The 21,587-nt window shown below is 43.1% G+C and overlaps 1 protein-coding gene across 2 annotated transcripts in view; it reads right to left on the bottom strand.

Moving 5' to 3' along the window:
- UBE4B (ubiquitination factor E4B) overlaps nt 1–21,587 on the bottom strand; it is a 658,693-nt gene that overhangs the window by 604,430 nt on the left and 32,676 nt on the right. For both annotated transcript variants that reach the window (XM_069241178.1, XM_069241179.1), the window contains exon 2: nt 17,525–17,711. In XM_069241178.1, coding sequence (XP_069097279.1) covers nt 17,525–17,711 — 187 coding nt within the window. The remainder of the gene's footprint in view (nt 1–17,524; nt 17,712–21,587) is intronic.

Below are 21,587 nucleotides of genomic sequence, written 5' to 3'. Positions count from 1 at the left end.
AGAGGCACTCGTTACAATAACAAAATTTAACAGAAATTGCAAATAGAGTACTCTGGAGTCAGTGTTGTAGACACAAAAGCAATATTCCAGTATTGATGATATAATTATATGGCACCTTTGGAGAACGTTACTGATTCTTGATTGAAGACATATGGACTTTGAATTTTGATCATGTAATAAGATTGGAGCAACACACATGACCGTTTCTTGAAACTTTATGAACTTGGACTTGGACATTGATATTCAATTATGGGATATTGAAACATGCGTTGAAGATTATCTTATTTTTTCCAGAAATATATGGAATATTGCTTTTGTGTCTACAACACTGACTCCAGAGTACTCTATTTGCAATTTCTGTTAAATTTCCTTATTCTTAAGCAGCAATTCCAATACCTGGAGGGTTACCCCCTGCCAACTAAACTGTGGGTAACTCCAGATATAATGTGTTTCACAAACCAGCCTAGATCTGGTCAGGGTTGAGACCACCAGCCGTCTGCTTTCAAAGTTCAGGTAAGAGGAAATCTCCCTTAGTACTTTATTTGATACATTGAAGACACAACAGCAGAAACATGTGTAGACATCAAGAGTGTGATAAATACTCATCCCCGGACTCTTTACCATATTAGCTAGAATAGATAAAATACAAATCCTCCTGCCAGCTTATAAACACCCATCCAAAGATTGAGACACCTGCTAACTTTACCTTGATGTTTTCTGCATTTAACCTGAGCTACCAATCTACTCCTTTGCAAAACACTTGGTTTACTGAAATGTCAATATGGGAGCCGGGGGGTTTATTTTCTTAGTGTAGGAGAAGTTTAGTGTTGTCAGCATACATGATCTGACACACCTCTCCATCACAGCCTTAGCAAGAGGAATAACACAGAAGTTTGATAAATGAGGTGGGTGTTTGGAGACCATTCGGGTATTCCCCCAGACAACATTCAATTTTTAAGATTTCAAAACGGTCTAGTCTAATGGTCTGTCTGCAGCCAGCAAAGACGATTTTCAGCCACATTAATGCCTGTCCCACAGGCCAAGCACTTACAACACGATTTCGGGCAACAGAATGGTCCACCCTATTGATGGCAGAGGAGGGTTCCAATAAAATTAAAGCGGTTGAGTGGCACATGTCCTAAGCTCATCCACAATTGAAAGAATCATAGTTTCTATTCTCTGAGCTGCCTAAAAATATACCAGGATGTCAATAAGGCAATCATTAACCTATAGGAAATTACACCGTTTTTTAGCAATATAACTTTCAAACTTCTTGATAGTAGAGATAGAGGGTGGATTTTAATTTTTTAATAACCAAAGGATCCCAGCCAACAGTTTATTTGTTTTTTTAAGGTGAGGGAGTAACTGTAGGCTCCTTAAATGCTGAAGAAACCATAACACTAGCCAGAGAAGCCTTAAGTAGGTTCATAAGGGATGTAACAATTGAATGCTTAAGCTGTTTAAAGATCAAGACAGGGCACGGATCACAGAACCTTATTCGGTTGACTAAAAAAAAAAAAGGTTATAAAATCATTATGGTAGAAAACTGAAAATAGTTTGCGTAATGCAAGATGGGAAGCTGGATTTATCTCAAATGGAGGGAAATTCTGGGACATGATATCCTGCTTTATAATGCCGACTTTATCAAAACCATTAAACAGATGGTATAATTGTTGGGAAGGTGTGGGATTAACTGTAGATGTACGGCTCTGTAAGCTGCTTGATTATCAGAAAGACAGATTTCTGGGTACGGGTGGATGACAATCTGGGCAGAGAAAAACTGATATTTGCATTTATAAAATAATTGCTTACAAGGCAACATTTCAGCCTTATAACTATTCTTATCAGTAATGAAAGTAGAGGTTCTCTTCTCTCCCTAGGACAATTTAATCTTAGCAATTTTAAATCTATGGTGTACCAAGGAGCATTTTTGAGAGCATCCGTTTGATGTGATGTACAACAGGAACACACAAATGGTGATTGCATGCTGATCTAGAGAATTGGGAGGAGTCAATGTAGATTTGAATAACACATCAACAAATTTTGTTAGATCTAATGTGGATCAGAGCCTGGTGATAGTGCTCGGGCAAAACCATGCCCTTCTTGATACTGACAGGAAGGTCCCATTTAATTAGAACTTTGTCAGACGACAGACATGTCATTCCACAATGGTCTCTCATCAGAACGTCCAATGCCCAGAGGTGGTCTAAACTATGGTCTCTTCTGCGTTGGGAATTTAATTTTTGGCAAGAGATTGATGGCAGACAGTAGTTTGAAATAATGTGCAACCCTAGAATCCTCTTTTAAAGCAGTCTAACCATACTTTATAGTCACCAACTACGAGAAAGCAAGCCCATAGAAAAGGCTGGCACTTAATAGTTGACACGCTTGTCACTGACATTCTTCACTTCATTTGGGGGGTAGGTGTAGGGTGGGGGCAGATGAGTATCATTATGTCTTGTCTTGTTGGCCTACAAGGAACAATTAATTATCAGCAAACTCCTTCTTAGTAATTTTGTTGAGTTATTTTTAATTCACTTGTAATAACAGCTATCAAACCACAGGCTAATCTTCTAATGAGTCAAGTTTGGTAAAGTATTTTATATATTCCTCTGGAATGGTCTTAATTAAGCCAGGTAAGGTGATCTCATTGAGCCACGCCTTAGTTATTAATATAACTACTATGTGGTCATGCTCCATCAACTCCCTAAACTCCTAGGCATGCTTTAGGCAAGCAAATTTGATAGAAGTGTTAAAGATCTTTAGGGGGTCACTAGGTGGAATTGGGCATAATGAGTATATGGATGACGGTTTTCAGACACTGAGGTCAGAAATCTTACGAGGCAGAGTTCCAGATTACTGCAAGTATGCAGTGTCTCACATCAAAAGCACTGGACTGGTGGTTGGCCCGAGTCCCAACCTTTGATATTTTAGGAACCTCTTAGATGGGAAGAAGATCTCAGTTGACATGTCACCACCAGCTGCAGCTTATGTCTCAGAACTAGTGTGCACAAACTCATTCAACAAAGAAACTTATGATTTTGAGAATATTTGGGGGCTTCATAACCCAACGTCTTTAGTTAGATACCAGTTATTAGGTCAAGCATAGCAGTGCACAAGCCCTGCTCTTCTCCACATGTTGTAATCTATTCTGTGAGTTTTAACCACGCCCATCACTTCCATTAGTTCCTGGACCTGCCTTTCATAAATCCTTTGATGTCATTGGTAAATGCTTTTGTTTGTCCCGCCTTGAGGCTGTTTGTTACCTCCTTGGAGACTGACCCTGTTACATGGATTACTCAACTATCAGCCATGTATCTTAGTGTGGCGCACTATTTTTTCTTTCGTCTCACTGCTTTGCTCATGGAGGTATGTTTTTCTTCGTCTTCCTTGCTTTCGGGCATCATGCTGTTTCTGTGGGATGTCTGCACAGTCTTTTATATTTCTTTTTATTTTTTGCGGCACAAACTTGACACAAAGGTAATGGAGCGCTTTATTTATTTTACAATTTGATACAGCGCAAACTTGATTCAAAAGGTATTACAGCGCTTTACATGAGCACCGGTTACATTACACAATAAGACATTCATTTTTGGTAGTAAGGGGAGATTAAGTGATTTGTCCAAAATCACAGGATGCTAGGCAGGTGCAGGGACTCGAACCATGTTCCCCAGCTCCAAAGTAGGTGGGTCTGGCCCTTATGCCCCATCCTCTCCCCCAGGGTTCTTGGCCTGTTGTGTGTTGGGACAGTCTGGGAATATATGGCTGCCCCTTTTGTTCTTTGCTCCTAACTCTTTTGACCCCCACATTGTCTGGGTTAAATGCCACAAAGGTCCCTCTTTGTGCCTTGTTTGGTGCTTTACAAATTTAGGTAAACAGATTAGGAGGACTTGCATCTCCAGTGTATCATAGCCAGTCTGTAGGATGCAAAAACACTCCCAAGATGGCGGCCTTGTTGTGCCCTCTCTTCTGCAGCAGCAGACATGGGAGGGTTGCTGTAGCATCTGGCATCGATCCACTACACTTCAAACCAAAACACATAGGTAGAAGACATTGTAATTTACAACACCAATACCTCTTACTCTCACAAATGCGAGACCTATCGCATTGCAAATGCTTGTTTTTACTGCAGCAAGTGCAGTCCAGAACAGATACAGATTATTTTTTGTTTACTAAAGGCCAGGCCTCCAAAAGTTTATAAAAAGATCCATTAAGTGGCTGATCAAGCTCTTATTTCTATCACATTCATGATTGATTGTGTTCCCCATTAAGACTTTAATCATGTCTGGGTAGGATAACTGCTACTGCTTCCGTATATTCACTGAGTTTACTGCCTTTTTGTAACAAATCTCAATTGAACGGCTCCTCAAATTATTTGGATATATTGAAGGCATTTGGGTCAGGTGTGTGATCAAAAAAACGTGCTTGCCAGCTAGAGAAAGGCAATCCTGCATGACTCATTGCAGGAATTACAAGTCCATTATGCCCCGACAATGAGACTATGTGATTGCTAGGCAATCCCTGGAGCAGCAAGACTCTAGACATAATGTATTTCTTGATATCCGTAAGATACCCAGAGTGAGGGTCAACAGCAGGTAGTGATCTATTTCAGTGGTACCGCCAACAATAATTTGCTTCATTTGGGATGGAGGAGAAGAGGACAGGTTACCAATAGCCATGTGAATATCAAGAGTGGTAACATGCTGGGGGGAGGAGGAGCAAATTTCAAAAAAATCATTGAAGAATAAGGTCCTAAGCACACTTTAGCAGATATATCTTCCTGTGATTTATTTTAACAATTTGACTGTTTCTATTTTTCTCACCTTTTCTCCACCCAGGTGCCAGCTCTAACGTGCCACAAAGCAGAATTTGACTAGATAGGTAGGAACCTAGGTGCTAGTCTTTTCATCCATGAATGTAATGCCCCTGGAGAGTTACAGAGTAAACTGTCTGGCGAGTATCAGTTTGGATAACAGGTAGGTTATGTCTTTTTCTAACCTCCTGGGATTAGGTCTAGCATTTGAAAAAACAAACACACACACACACAAACACACATACAAACCCCGCTCCCCCAACCCCCTTTCCCCGGCCTGTGTAGTATGCAGAGGATATAAGTGGAGAGAGCTAGAGAGTAAGGGAGAGAAAGAAAAATGAAGAAGAGAAGAAACAGAAGAAGGGAGAGAATAGTAGAAAATTAAAGCGGGAAATATAGCAAGAAAGGGAAAGGAATAAGCGCACATGCTCTATTTACCACCTTGAAAAATGCACGTGTGCCATGCCTAAGCCACTGTTATTACTTAATGGTGAATCACTAGAATATATTATCCTCCTCATATTCTTTAGAAATGGTGACTCTATTTACTACTATAGGAAAACTGCCTTATCAGCATGGTTGCTCTTGATTTTTTGCCTTTTGCTGGACCCTATTTTATTTCTGGCTTTACAAATACATACACTTTAGCCCTGCTAAACAGTAGTTAAATCCTGTGCTCGGTCTTTAAGTATGGTTGGACTGGGCTATTCCTAATGGATATACTTACCTTACCTTTATGTCCCGAGTATATGGTGTATAAAGTGTACCCAGGGACTGGGAGTTAACTACGATTAGTGGACTGCAAAACCTACTGCGCCATTTACTACAGTGGTAAAGCAAATTTAACTTCAGGCTTACCCTGTGCAGACTGATTGGAGCAGTTTAATCCCCCCAGTGCAAATTTGTAAAATAACCCTTTTTGACAGAAGAAAACCTTCTTTTTAAATATAAATAAGTTGTCTCTATATAAGTCTGCAGCCCACAAAGTATAATGCATAGTATTTAAAAGAAGGACATGTATAAAATGAATATTACCATGTCCCTAAAGTGACATGGCCCAAAATTTTGTTTTTACTGTAGCAGGCCAGCCTGTCCTAATTATAAAACCAGAGTGCAGATTAAAATACTAAAACACTTCCCCCTTGGCATTACACAGATTCGGCAGATGTTACACACGCCGCAGGAGAGAGCAACAAGGAGTAGAGGGGAGTAGCAGCGGAGGCAAAGACAAGCAGAGGCATGACTGAGTGAGCAGAAGAGGGCAGCTTTGCCGATTCCCCCAGAGCTCTTGGAGGAACAGCAACAGATGAGGTGGAGCGAGGTTATGGAGACCTACAAAGTGCATTAGGCACTGACGAACATTAACTTCAGAATGTGGAAGCGGACAGCCTAACGGCTGCTGCGGATTGCACCCAGGTTCTGTTTGTTGCGTTCTTCCGGATTTCGCTTGTCACACCACTCACTTTTGCCTCTTCACTGGTCATCTGGTTCACCTCTTGCTAGCCTCACTCGCCCCGCACCACACTCAACCCTTGCGGCTCCTATTGGGCTGGATAGTTAAACAGTTTATCTTTGGCATTCTGTCAGTCTTAACCTAAGCCCTCAGCCAGCAGCCATCACTTATTTTCCTAGCCTGACTTGGTAGGTGTTCCCCTCTTCCTTAGCACATGAAGCAGCAAGGAGCTTTAGTTGGGACCCACTAGTAGAAATTCTAATAATCAACCCTGCATTTGTCTGTGCTTATGTCCCCCCAACCACCAACAGCGAACCCCATAGGCTGTTGTACGTTAGTCACTCGGGCCTAGTCTTCAGCCCTCAGCCTTAAGTCTCTAGATAACCTGACGACTTGGCAACTTGATACAGAAACACAAATTGAGGCCCGAGGTGAAGGAAGCAGTAAAACGCTCCTTTCACCTTATACTGCCTTCACTGCTCCATAGATCTTCACTATGGATAAATAAGAAGCTAGTCTGAGAATCCAGCAGTTGCAGTAAAACTACAGAAACACTTTTTTTAACACAAAACTGTAAGTTGTTGCACAGTGTTTTCAACACGAGACGCAAGCGTACAATCCTTAACAAAAAAGGAAAGCAAACTAACACCAATCCAAGGCAGGCATGGAGTAGAAAAAAATACATAAAAAGGCATTAAGGAATAAACAACTCACTCCCTTGCCAGCTGGAGATGCAGCCCTTCAAGGGCATGTGATGGGCAAGTTGGCCTCCACCTCAATTAAACACTACTTCTTACCAAATCAACTATCCTGCCCAGTCTGCATGGAGTACTTCTACCAAAAAGGATCATAGTTTAACAGGGCGATTCCCGACTGAATAGGTGGTACAATCTAAGATCAACAGCCCAAGCCGGAAGACAGTGACACAGCCATTATTGAACTTTCATGAACAGTAGATCCCTCAAGCTCCTCTAACACCCAAATTTGACCCAGGCACATCAAACATAACTAATTCAGTGCCAGCAGCACATCAATGTTGCACCATAGACATTAAGGTGCAAGTACATCAAGCCAGCAGGCCCGAGGCAACATTAATATCAACCTACTCATCCCTCCTTGCAGCCACAAATGCCTTAAACTGGGAATCTCAAACTAGAACTCTGAAGCGACCTGATGCAAAAACTGGCTAACTCCATATCAAGAGGGTTTTGAAAAATAAAAATAAAATGTAATTTAAGTGTTCACTTCCACCCTTGTGGGAATAAGATCTGCACCTGCACTCCAATAGTTGACAAACTCTGCACTCTCCCAGAATTATTCTCACTCCTTTACGTTAATCTTAAGAACACAAACTGATCAGAAGATTTGACAAGAACCATTGATCATGCCACAGGATTGAACAAACCAAATAGTGCTAAAACTACTTAATGCACCATATCGTCTACACACTTTGCCTGTCCTGAGGCAGGAAAAGATAGTGTATTACAGGTGGCGCAAATCAAGATCTAACAAAAGGAATCTAAGGCACAGGAAATAAGTCGAAGGTGATTGTGGAGGGCCAACTAAATTCTCCCCCTTTTCCTGACAAGCAACCCAAGCATCTTACAAACCATTAACAAGAAGGGAAAAGAAAAATAAGAAAAACCCAACTAGGCTCAGGCTGGGGGACTGTCTCAAAGCCAAGCTCTAAGGCCCACACTGACAAACCGATACAACTGAAACTTCTTCCAATATTTTGAGAGGCTCAATAAATCCAACCCACTAATTCTGAGGGCATTCACCCCTTAGTGGACAATGCCTCAAAGGTAATAGCAACCCAAGTAACACAGAACAAGTGCCTGAGCAGAGAGGCATCAAATCAAAAGGGGACTGTCAATATCCATGCAACACTGTCGCCGCCACCAAGCTCAGACCAGTCTCCAAATGGCTTGCAGGAAGTAATCAATCCACAGGGACAACTAGAGCGAGTGAATACTAAACGCAGCCACCCAGGACTCATGGTCTGTGAAGCCAGTCGGAGCTAGGTAGTTATAACAACTCAACAACCTTAACTCCTACCATAGAGAGCACCAACGCCGTCTTGCCCTCAAACACGTCTCTTACAAAAAGAAACATCTTTAAAATAGGTCGTTACTTGGAACTCCGATGACCAATGTACACTAAATAACCTTTTCTTCACTCCAGTATGTACATCAAGAGGTTGCAATATACAGAAAAGGGAAAATATCTTGCACCTCAACACCATATTCCCATTTTAAGCTACTACCAGAGTGAAGGCATCTTATGAATTCAATTCAACAAACTGCATCAGTCTACAAGAACAGAGTCTACTATGGTCACCTGGAGATTCTCAACTTATGTGGCACAAGCCCTCAGCAAAAAAGGTGTATTTGCCGAATGGAGCATTGAAATAGGTACCGTAGAGACAGAAAAGTATCCCCACATGTTAAACAGCAGTAGGACTTTGGCGAATACTAAAGCAACCACCACAAGCATACTGAAGGTAGCAAACAGTGCATCAGATCCCGGAGCCAATAAGCACTTAAACTCATGAAAGGGAGGGGGAGAGGGATTTGGGGGCAATGTTTGCCTACAGGAAACCTGGGAGATTACACCACCACATATTGCTAGATATCAAAGAATGTACCAACTGGCCACCAAAATAAATAAAGTTGAAGCCCATAAGGTGGTCTTTCAATTCAAGTAACCACGAGCATTAGGATGAAAATCACAGTTGTTGACATAAACAAATCAGTTTCAAGTAGTTATAATTAAGGGATGCCATTTTCATAAATCGGAAAATACAGTTTTGCTAATCAACACATACTTAAACATCCACAGCAGTGGAGGAAAGCCAGAGTGACAGCTTTTTGTGACGCACTCTGTGTTCTCATTTGCAGGTTTTCCCCACTCAATGGTAACAGTAGATTTTAATATGGAAAACATGGATAAATTCACCGACACCTTATCAGCTATTAGTGGTCATACAGCAAAGGGAATAGCCAGCTGTTTGCAAACACACAAACTCACTTACAGAATCTTCTAACATCTAGCAGTACCACCAAAAACTCCTGCATACATTTAGGGACATCATCACTCTGAAGCCTTTGTTGTATTGGAATGCCCTAAAAGTGACCACCTTCCAGCAACAATACAACTACAACTTGAGCACCTCACTACTGGTCAATTAAAACCTCTTGGCACGTCCTTGGATGAGAGAAAAACACCCTATTAAGGACCTTAAAGTGGAGAAAAGTTTGCTTGGATCAATTCATCATGTGGAAGCAAATATAAAATCATCTAAACATCAGGACTGGCCATCTGCAACATGATTGGGGCCTAATATCAGACTCAACTTACCATGCCCTAAGGAAAAAAGTAACCTCTGTCTGTGAGCCACCATGAAATCTTGGACCATTAAACCACCATGGTACACTGACAAATTAAAGAATAACAAATCAGCTTTAAATGCAGCGGCCAGAAGGTATAGCAACAAGCATTTGCAATGCAGTGGATCTAGCATTTGCTCAAGTTAGAGCTATTAGCGTTGTAAATTTCGAACTGGACTTTTCTTGCCACTTAAATTGAAAATTAAAAGTATAACAGTTGACCTAACACACGCCATGAGCATGTGCGCAAAGGAGAGACACAAAAGGAAAAATCAGTTTCCTTACAGTCTAACGTATCAGCAATCGTGCAATTATCCATGTAACTGGAGCAGTCTGCAAGGCAGTAACAAAACCGGCTCAAGGAGGGACAAACGTAATGCATTTACCAATGATAACAAAGGATTTTTGAGAGACAAGCCAACAAACAAGTGAAAGGGATGGGCGTTGAGTTTGCGTGGTTAAAAGCCCACAATACTTACAATGGGTCAAAGCACTTGCGCGCTCAAACTGAAACGAACTTGGCTGCATATTAGCAGCTAAGCAAAAATAAAACGTTCACTGTACTCTTATATGGAAAACACAAGAGAAATGTGCGTAATTAGAATGGCTCCATGTCCACTCACTTCTATGCCACAACAACCAGAACAAATTCTGACAGCATGTCAAAACCTTAAATAAAAAATTCAGTACCAGAGAGTTTGGCATACTATGGGAAATGGATCGAACAGGTCCAAATGTTCTACACTGATACAGAATCACAGGGCACCTACAAAAGTGAACACGGGGGGACCGAATTTAGAGAACCACCATGCTAAATACAGCACAAAGGTTTTTAACAAAGCCAATGTTTACTAAGCCATTAAACAGGTCAGAGCAAATGGGGTTCCTGGCCCTATCTGCAACAATGTCTCAATAGGTGTTACTTACAACCACAATTTAAATACGTGATGAATAGGACTACCACAGGAAAGCACCTATAATCCTATTGAAATCTATATTATAATTATGAAGGCCGTAGAATCAAGACAAATTGGAGGATTCTGTGCAGTTATACCATATTTGCAGAACTCCCCACTTTCTTTCGTACAAAAGAAGTAGTCATTTAGGTGATCATTTGGTGTATGCAGTTACTTGGAACCTTGAAGCTAACACTAATCAATGCATCACTATCCCCTGGGGCTTACCACCTGTCAATGGACACCTCAGACCCAGAATTGCAGTGTATGCTCTCGGGCTGGAAATGTAGAGTAATTCAGGGTGGACAGACAGACATCCATTTGAGCACTTCATTAATCGCAGCAACTGTAATGTTATCTATGCAATCTGGCGCCCATGTGATTTGTTGTATATAGGACAAATAAACCAGATGGAGAAAACTCGAATTAGCCAACATAAGAGCAGAGTTTGTTGTAAAGTGGAAACAGCACCATTGGTCTCCCACTTCCTAACAAATAACCATGCCAAAACCGATTTCACCTGGCTAGTGACTGACCAACCGACCCTTACCTTCCATGGTGGTGATCTCAAACAGGTACTACAATAATGTGAGCGTCGTTGGATATCACATATATCTGTTCTTGGCACTGTGAAGAACACCGCTGAGGTTTTTGAACACATGCTAGGACACATAATAGTGCCTTGATTTATTATGTTCCTTTTCACCTATTTTGTGTTCATACATTTTGGTATACACTTGAACTGTTTTAATCATGGAGGCCGGGATCATGGCTAGTCCTTGTAGTGATTCTACATTTATTTTTAACCATCCCAATACTAATTGTTTTAGGATTTTTGGTCATGAAAAGTTTTTTTGTGGTCTCCTACTCTCTTTTCCTCCTATCTCTATTCTCTCTTGCTTACTTATATATTTGGACATTGCATCAGGTCTTCCCCCTAAATTGTGGGCCCCAAGATGATATTACGGGGAATCACTTCCGTTATAAGACGCCTCACTTGGCATCCCAGTGTTGGCGTTTACCATAGTTTGCGGTGGTTCCTTCAGGCAGTACCCTTTAGAAGTAAGCAGATATTTTCCTGACTAAACGCTATAGGACTTAACATAAGGAGTGAATCCTTGTTTAATAAAAGGTGTATGTCTGTTTCCATTCAGATTTATGCAATATATTTGCTACATTTAGTGGTCACTGACTGGTTTCTTTTTCGGAGTCCAGAGGTAAGCGTTTCATTCCATCCTTTTCCTTTTTAAAAGGACAATAATTCTGGCAATAACTTGTTATTATTAAACATGAGTTTCTGTTTTGTTTACGGTCCTAATGATTGGTTTGTCTCTGGGTGCCCTACACTGCCTTAGTTGTGAACATGTTTATGAATTCGCAACTGCAAACAGTTGAGCATTGTATCTTTAATAATATAAGTACTTTCTCATGTTAAGGGGCTCTTATAAATCTGTAAGGATTCATTAATTTATTATTTTTATTTTTTTTCTCCTTGGCTTATGGATGTACAAAGTGGATTGATGACCGAACTGGTGTCAAATGGGATTTTTTTATTTAGGAAGAATCCTTGGAGGTGGGTTCCTATTATGTTCTTTTTTGCTCCATGAAGGGACAGATGTCCATAACATGAATACTAATAGGCTTCAATTTTTCCTTTAGATCAAGAAGATTCTTAACCACTGTTGTGTTGCCCCAATGAATTGAGGTACAAACTGGTTCTGGATGATTTGTCTGACTAATTGGTCCCTGTAAGATCTACTTGGACTACCTTCCAGGTTGATGAACTATTTACACGTCATTCATTTATTTATTTTCCTCCATCTCCTTTCTTTACCTAATTGTGCTTCTTTTGCCTCTTGCCACCCCTTTGTGCTTCGTGAATTACTCAGCAGCCTTCGATGCATTCCACCGAAACAAAATCTGGGCAAAGCTAGCAGACTGAGGAATTTTAGCCACCTTACTTAGAGCAATTATTTATCTTTATTAGGACACGTGGGTTTGTAGAAAGGTTTGGTAAAGGGAAGTTCGCCACAAACCAAATCCTGACTAGATAGGGTTTAAAAAACAAAACAGTGCCATTTAGCTGCTATGTTGTTTACACAACTGACATAGGCTGCAAACTTACAAAGGCAAACATAATCCCACTGACAATCGGAACATACAGATTGCAAATTAGACAGTTTGCCGGTAACTTGCTCATTCATGACCAGGCTAAAATGTACATGCAGTGCGCCCTCTCTGAGCTGAATATGCACAACAAACAATACGTTTGTGGCTAATTCTGACTAGTCAAATGGGATGGTCTTTGGGAAATATAATAACGAATAGAAACAATGATGGACGTTAGGGAATTTAAGTATCTTGCAAACATCAAAACATAATGATGTAGGTGTACGCTTTACAGAAAATGTTAAGCACAGCTTACAACTAAAAAGTACTATCAGGAAATCCTTAGAAGTCACAGCTGGTTATGCAAACTAAATTCCAAAAATTACCAGTCCTTCAGCAGAAAGTCTTACAAGAGATTTGATTATAGTTTTGCTTGCGTAATTTGAGTAACATCATCATTACTGGGTAAATCGCAGTGAATGGGCTCTAGAAAAATGCTTCACCTTATGAAATACACATGCCTTTCGCTGCTATGTCCCTAGTTTGGCTTGACCGGGCAGAATCTGAATGTAAGACACCCTTCCTCACATACTACTATACAATTCAGCAAGCCAAACCAGACACATTAAAGAAGGCCTTACAGAAGCTCTATGAAAGTTGGACAATCCATGGTCGCTGTACCCAAGGATGGCAGCCAAAGACCTAAATATAAACATGTAAACCATAGCTTCTAATACAGTCTCCTAGTAGGGTGTAAAATCCATTCTGAAGAAACAGATCCGGTCTCTCACGTGGGAGGATGATCAAGATTCTGTTCAACCGACTGCCTATGCTGCTCTGAAATGTAAAATCGTATGAAGGAATGAAAATGCAACCATATTTAAAAGCAGTCTTAAATAGGAAGACCAGACTCCCAATCCTCCGAGCAAGATTTATGGCCCTCCTGATTAATGAACTCCACTCTAACAGGTCATCATCAATTGGCATAGGTACCTGCAGTTCTGCGATTACACAAGAAAGTTTATGCAGCACAAATCTGTAACTGCGCACCTCACTTTATTAAAACCAATGTCTTTAAAGCATGCAATTTTCACTTGTAAAGATGTTCTGGACTTTTGCATGACAAACAGTGTCTTAATGGATCTCGCACACTTTGGCAAGTATGTCAGCACAATACGCACTAGCATTAAATTGCGAGGAAAAGCAGAAGCTACCGACTGAGCGTTAAACTGCCAGACCATCACTACAAAAGCTAACAGTTTTTAATTCTTTACTTTCTTGCCTCATACTCGAACAGGAATCTCTACGTGCACTCTGCACTTTATTTTTATTTGTCTCAATTACAAACAAAAAACATTGGGATTGGCTTTTAGCTGACCATATATATATATTTATTGCTGTATTGTTGCTTTTATTCTTTTATGTAAATGTACCCATTTTAAATAATAGACAATAATGATTTAATTCATTCAATATTTCATTTCAAAATTACATTTCATACTAAAACTGCTATCTCAGGAACGGAACCAGCTACAAAAATAACGAAACTACAATTTTTTTAAACAAATATTTATAGAAAAGTAACTTTTATAAAGTTACCCCTCACCTGGCTGAACTGTTAGAAGGTTAGTTAGCATAAGACTCCTGCAGCTCTGGGCATTTGCTCAGCCTTAAATAGTTGTGAAAAAGGCGCAAAATGTTTTCCAAGAGCCAACAATAGGATGACATGAGTGGTCACAGCATACTTCTCTGAACTCAACAGAATGTTCAGGGTAAGGGCTGGCGGCATCCTATAACATCACACTAGAACATCCTGCTCAACAGGCCAGTTGAGCCACATGTAACACACAAGGCATACTTGAAAGGGAGATGAGAGTATGCCAACACAATTCTTGGGCATCTCTCCTCTGGTTGCTGATGAACTCTGCTTTTGTCCTACCAGACTACTGTATCTGGGTTTGTTGTGGATACAGTGGCTGCCTCAAATTGGATTTTGGTGTTAGATGTAGGAGGACACTAGGACCACCATAGTACACTCACGCCCAGCCTCAGAGCCCATGTTTAGTATGGCCGAAGTCCCTTGTCATTGTGGTTTTGCCCTGACACATTGCATTTTGGGCCTGTTTATAGTAAGGAAAGCAGGAACTACTGCAAATGTAGGTAGGTCAGAGCCACAAACCTTTAAACCTTTGTTAAGGAAGTGCCAAGAGTAACCCCCCCACTCATTAGTTAGCGCCATGCATAAATGTGGCATCCCCAGTCACTGTCCTCAGAACACTTTCTGGACCTGCGGAAGATCACACGAGGACTGGACCTGCTATCTAAAACCTGAGAGGAGACCTAAAGGACTGGGCCTGCTCCCTCTTGTACCCATGACAAAGAAGTGTACTCCAACTAGTAGTTAGCTGCACTCCTGTGTGCCTACAGGGAGAAAGTAGGCTTCAAGATGCCTTTTCCTGAGGGTACCCAGCTGACCAGTGTCAACTCGACCTGAACTGGATGCTGAAGGTGGTCTCTCTCTCTATAACCTGTTTGAGGACCTGAGGGATGCAGAAGTGTACCCCTGTGGTTGGATGGGACTTAAAAGACTAAGTCAGACAGTTAAATGTTTGACTAGGACAAAGCTGGCTGGTGTATCTGACGCATGCTCTATTGCGGTCAACCTCAAATTGTGCCTAAGTCCCGTTCTACCATGACCACTGACTATCATTGGTACTTGGTACTTTGAGCTATTACTTCTTAAAACTTCATGTCTCCGGTTCCCCTTGATGGATTTTTGTCACTGCGGTGATCTACATTTCAACATTATTACTTTTGGTGCTGCATAAATACCTCACACATTTCACTACATTAAGCCTATTCTGTGCCATAGGTACCAGGGGCTTCAGTTCAGGTTAACTGAGTGACTAACAAGGGTTGTGCTTATTCCTTGTGATGGGTAGCCAACGCCACCGTTGATAATCCAGTTTCTTACAACAACTTCCTCTACCGATGTTCGCTTTTCCTTCAGATTTCTTGCTCTCTAAAAGGGTGGAAGGAAGAACGCTCTGACTATGGAATTCATTGTGCACTTCTACACCAAGGACCTGTTATGCAACCATCTGTCTCAATAAAAAATAACTAAGCACAGGTTAGCAGCACTGTATTACTGTTTCAGCTTATGGGGCCTGGTGTAGCCAATGTTTGGCCAAACCACTGCACCACCAAAGCTTCTACATTACTGTACTCCAAACAGGAAACCAAATTATTTCCTTTGAACACTTGACTCTCAAATGGTAGTTAAGGCCAGCATTCAAGGCTTAGTTTGAGGAGGAGAAAGTAGATTAGGAAGCTCATACCATTTGACACAGTATTCATGTTTTCATTGTCCAGTCAGGGCTATTGCATTTAAGATGATTCTGCCTTTAGTTAGAGGTAGGTGAAGGTCAGAAGATACAATTGTCTTCACACAAAATGAATAGGTAAGAGAAAGACATGTTTACCCAAAGACACAGTTGTATCATAGTCAAAGCACGTCCTTAACTCTCACATGAAGGCAGTGTCATCTGGGTCAATCACCGCCAACTGGATGCAAATGATTATGGCAGCCTATTGCTTATACATTTCAGGGGCTCTGGCCCAGAAGCTAGGGAACATCAAACAAGGTGCTATGTTCAAAATTCATAATTCCAGTCATTTAGGAAACCCTTGCCCCTGCCACCCACCTTCCCCACCTGAACATTTCCACCCCAGAGGCAAGAGTTTTAAAAGCAAAATTACTGAACTGCAGATAAAATTTAGGATGAGCACAGAACAATGGGACTGTTAAAAAAATACCTCTATAGTGATTAATTTCTCAAGCATGAAAGGAGTCTGTGTAAGGATAAGAGAAGCAAAATAAATGCACTACAGGCCCTGCCTTCTATTGGGGACACATAGGCAGTTCAAGTTGCAGAATTCTTACCTGTCATACAGGCATATTATTATTATGGGGTCCAAAAGTCTCAACTCAACAGCAACCCTAGTAGGTTTGAAGTTGATGAGAGCTGAAATGCCAGTGCACTCTTGACTCCAGTGAAGGGCTACTTGGGTCATGAAGCAGGGGATGCCTTTGACTGATGGGAAGGCAAAAAGAACAGTTGATGGATGGAATGCACAAACTGCGTTGGAGGTAGTGGCAGGAATATCGGCACCTGCTGTGCAGCGGAAGATGACTGCAGGAATAGTCCTCAAGAAGCTTTGTCTCTCTGTGTGTACCATATATATTGACAATTTTGTTACCAAACGTCACAAACAGAATAACCCTCTGAAGCCAAAAGGGACACACGTTATTTCTCCACTCACTGCTACTCCATTTGCCACCTTCGGATTGAGACACCCGCTACTGATGAGCTCACCGAGCTAGCTAAGGAGTTACTATCATAAGGATTATGGTACAACTTTTGCGTCACCTATATAGCACTTCTTTCTGATGTTTTTTTTAATTGTGCTGAGGCAAATGCATGTAGACTTGCTTGAAGCATAAAATGTTTTGTTACTACGGTGTACTGCAGCTGCATGCACTGGGCTAGCAAAATTTACTGTGTGCCGTTAAACACTGTATGCCAGTAAGATGTGATGGTATGTCGTGGGCCTTCTGCACATGAAGAAATACTGTGCATACAATTTCACCACCACAACAACCCTGCAAAATATACTTAAAAAGGAAACATGTCAGAAGTATTAAGCATTAAAAACAAAAACACCCAATCCTATTACCAAACAGGTGCTTCCACTATGACTGGACAAAAATGTTACCCCATATACACCACAACTGTATACATACCTGAAGCTCCAATTGGGGAGGTAGCCGGGGTCGTGCTCTGGACATTAAGACCAAGGCTGTGGGAAGGGCCTGGGACAGAAGCTGCCACTGGTGGCCCAGGAGGATTCTCTCTTTGTGGAGAAGTAAGGGGCGTAGTGGGCTGAGATGATGCTCCTCCAGCCAGTCGAGCAAGCCGCCGTCGGCGAATCTAAAATGCAGAACAAACTTTGGCATTGCAAGTATGTCTGGTTTTAAAAGGAACATTGAAAGGTAATGTGAAGCATTACACGTAAATAGCGCGAGAATAGAGTTTTATGTGCAAGCAAAGATCTGTAGAATAATATTATACAGATATAGGTTCAAAGGTCATGTGACAGTTGCACTGTCAAACCAGATCTAAACATTCATGTAAGTTAATTAATACTCTTCTCCCATCTGTGCTTGTGCCAGAGAAAAACATTCTTATATAAGACATTTTAATAGAGTAGCAGTGTCATACGTGGCCCCCAGAAAAGTTGAAGCTCGGGCTGCTGGATAAATAAACAAAACAATCACAGCTATGCGCAGGGCAAGCACTTCTTTTCTAGAAACACACAACTTTTACACAGTCAAGACATATGCACCTGGCTCCCAACATTTGGTTGGAGCCGAAACCTCTCCTTGGGCCATATGTACGAAAGCTTTTTCCCATAGACACAGAATGGGTAAAACCCTTTGGTACATCTGGCCCCTGGTGATTTCTCGCATAACTGTCTGGCGACAGCTGCGCTATCAAGCTAGACCATAAAAACAGAGCTTGGCAAAACTGTCACAACAAATTAGCTCAGCTTGTACACATAGGTTCTAGATTCTATAAATGACAGAGAGAAAAGGTAGCGAAGTAGGGATAGCTACAGAAAAGTGCATGACACACACCATAATTGTTTTAGACCCGTAACTGTGGCCTGCGCATAGCAGTGACTGATTTGAATAATCAATCTCTCGACAGGAACCTAAACATTGAGCTCCAAACCCGGGAGCAGGGATACTGAGCCCCGCGCCTACCAAAGCATTCGCAATTGCACAGGCTGTCCTAACAGATTCCCCCCCCCAACAGATGGTTGCACAGACCATCAGATAGACTGTCACACACAGACCCCACAAAAGGCCATCAACACAGGCCTTCCACAACCACAGGTCTCTTGTACCTCAAACAGCCTGTTCCCCCAGCCCCTCCATCCCTTTCCCCCACCTCAGAACATCAAACAGCCCAAAAACTGTGTGTCACTATCTGCTCCAACTCTGGTGAAAAACTACAGCTATTATTCTAGTAAGCGCAAACTTTGTATTGCATTTACCACAATGCAAAGGGGCTAACTCTGCTGTGATGTGCGGCAGTGTGCTCCCATCCCCCTTCTGTTTAAAAAGGCTCCCTCGAGCCAACCAGCTGACTAGCTTTGGGAGAAGCACCTGTACACCAGTGAAAGGTACGGAGACATGAGAGCACTGTGGCAGCATTCTCAGCAACACCTGAGATTTATTTTCTGATTTCTACTGGTAAAGGATAAAATCCAGACACCCGTGTCTAGAGATGTACAGCACTATCCGCACCCACTCTGGTGGGAATCTACAGCTAATATTCAAATAAGTTCAAACTTTGTTCTGCGTTTACCACAATGCAAAGGGGTGAACTGTGCTGTGATGTGAGGCAGTGTGCTCCCATCCCCTCTTCTATTCACTTCAGTCTGTCCTGGGGTGTCCGGGTGCAGTGGTGCTTCTTGCAGCAGCAGCCTCAAATGCTACTTGTCAAAGTCAATGGGGAACAGTGCCTGTAAAGAGAGGCTGCCAGCAAGGACGGGGGGGGGGGTCCTCAGGTCTTAAGGGTCTCTGGGGGCTCGAGACACTGTTGGTTACTACACCCCCTATATGACCACTTCCTACAATGAGTGGGCATAACCCGGTCCCAGACTTCCTAATTTCACCACACACAAGATGGCGGAATTGTTTTTTTCATGTTCACTTCAGGTAGGCCACCCTAGGGGTGTGCCTAGCCTGACAGTGTAACAAGCCTCCTGACTATCTACCTTCACACCTGTCCTGGTGCCAAATGGGCCTAAGGGAAGGGGGTGGCATTCTCCAGGTCTAGAGGAAGCCTGGATCACATATCAAAGGCAGCAGAGGTGTTGAAGCCTCTGCCCTCAAATATGCTGATTTACTAGGAATCCTGCTGGAGGAGGCAATAACACATCCTGCCAGAATAGGCATTGTTCCTGACCTCCTAAGAGCGTGGGCCCTCACCTGCAGGGGGTCAGAAATGCATCCGTGGTGGCAGGCTGGATGAGACCAGTCAGTCACCACACTAGACGACTAGTAAGGTCTCAGAGGGCACCTCTAAGGTGCCCTCTGGGAGCAGATCATAATAAATCTAGTACTGGCATCAGCAGAGATTTATTAAGACAAGGCATTTGATACTAAACACCATTGGTTTCAGTGTAGCCATTATGTAGGTGGGTAACTCATTTTGACCAGCACCCATTGTATATCTTGAGATGGCTTTCCTGCTCACTTGTAATATCTAGCAATGGTACTAGACATTACAGGGGCATAACTGCTCATGCAGATATGTCCTTACATGTGCTAAAATGCACCATGCGTTGGGGCTCCTAGGCCTGCTGTAAGAGTGACATACATATAGCCTATGCAGTGTCTTTGGCATTGCACACTGGAGTGCGCCATCTCATATTTCAAACATGCTTTGCACCATGTCAAGCAGCCTGCAATGCTAGAGCCCCCTAATCGAGTGATCTTCAAAGAGCTCCCCCATCGAGCGACCGTCAGAGCCCCCCCACATCGAGCGACCGTCAGAGCCCCCCCACATCGAGCAACCGTCAGAGCCCCCCCACATCGAGCAACCGTCAAACAGCTACCCCATCGAGCAACCGTCAAACAGCTACCCCATCGAGCAACCGTCAAACAGCCCCCCCATCGAGCAACCGTCAAACAGCCCCCCCATCGAGCAACCGTCAAACAGCCCCCCCATCGAGCAACCGTCAAACAGCCCCCCCATCGAGCAACCGTCAAACAGCCCCCCCATCGAGCAACCGTCAAACAGCTCCCCCATCGAGCAACCGTCAAACAGCTCCCCCATCGAGCAACCGTCAAACAGCTCCCCCATCGAGCAACCGTCAAACAGCTCCCCCATCGAGCAACCGTCAAACAGCCTCCCCATCGAGCAACCAAACAACCCCCCCATCGAGCAACCAAACAACCCCCCCATCGAGCAACCAAACAACCCCCCCCATCGAGCAACCAAACAACCCCCCCCATCGAGCAACCAAACAACCCCCCCCATCGAGCAACCAAACAACCCCCCACTGAGCAACCGTCAAACAGCCCCCCGCCGACCATCAAACAGCCTGCCCCCCCCACCGCCGACCATCAAACAGCCTGCCCCCCCACCGCCGACCATCAAACAGCCTGCCCCCCCCACCGCCGACCATCAAACAGCCTGCCCCCCACCGCCGACCATCAAACAGCCTGCCCCCCACCGCTGACCATCAAACAGCCTGCCCCCCACCGCTGACCATCAAACAGCCTGCCCCCCACCGCTGACCATCAAACAGCCTGCCCCCCCAACCGCTGACCATCAAACAGCCTGCCGCCCCCACCGCCGACCATCAAACAGCCTGCCCCCCACCGCCGACCATCAAACAGCCTGCCCCCCACCGCCGACCATCAAACAGCCTGCCCCCCACCGCTGACCATCAAACAGCCTGCCCCCCACCGCTGACCATCAAACAGCCTGCCCCCCCAACCGCTGACCATCAAACAGCCTGCCGCCCCCACCGCTGACCATCAAACAGCCTGCCCGCCCACCGCTGACCATCAAACAGCCTCTCCCCCCCCACCGACCATCAAACAGCCTCTCCCCCCCACCGACCATCAAACAGCCTCTCCCCCCCACCGACCATCAAACAGCAATCTTGCAAAAACCAAAACAATGATATGCTACTCATCACACAATCATTTTAGTAAACATCACACTGGACAGTCAGTGTGGAATGTCATTGTACTATTCATCTAAGATGGCCAAACATATTGCTTC

This window comes from Pleurodeles waltl, chromosome 6 (assembly GCF_031143425.1).
Source record: "Pleurodeles waltl isolate 20211129_DDA chromosome 6, aPleWal1.hap1.20221129, whole genome shotgun sequence".
Lineage (NCBI taxonomy): Eukaryota > Metazoa > Chordata > Amphibia > Caudata > Salamandridae > Pleurodeles > Pleurodeles waltl.
This window is presented reverse-complemented; position numbering and strand designations above follow the sequence as displayed.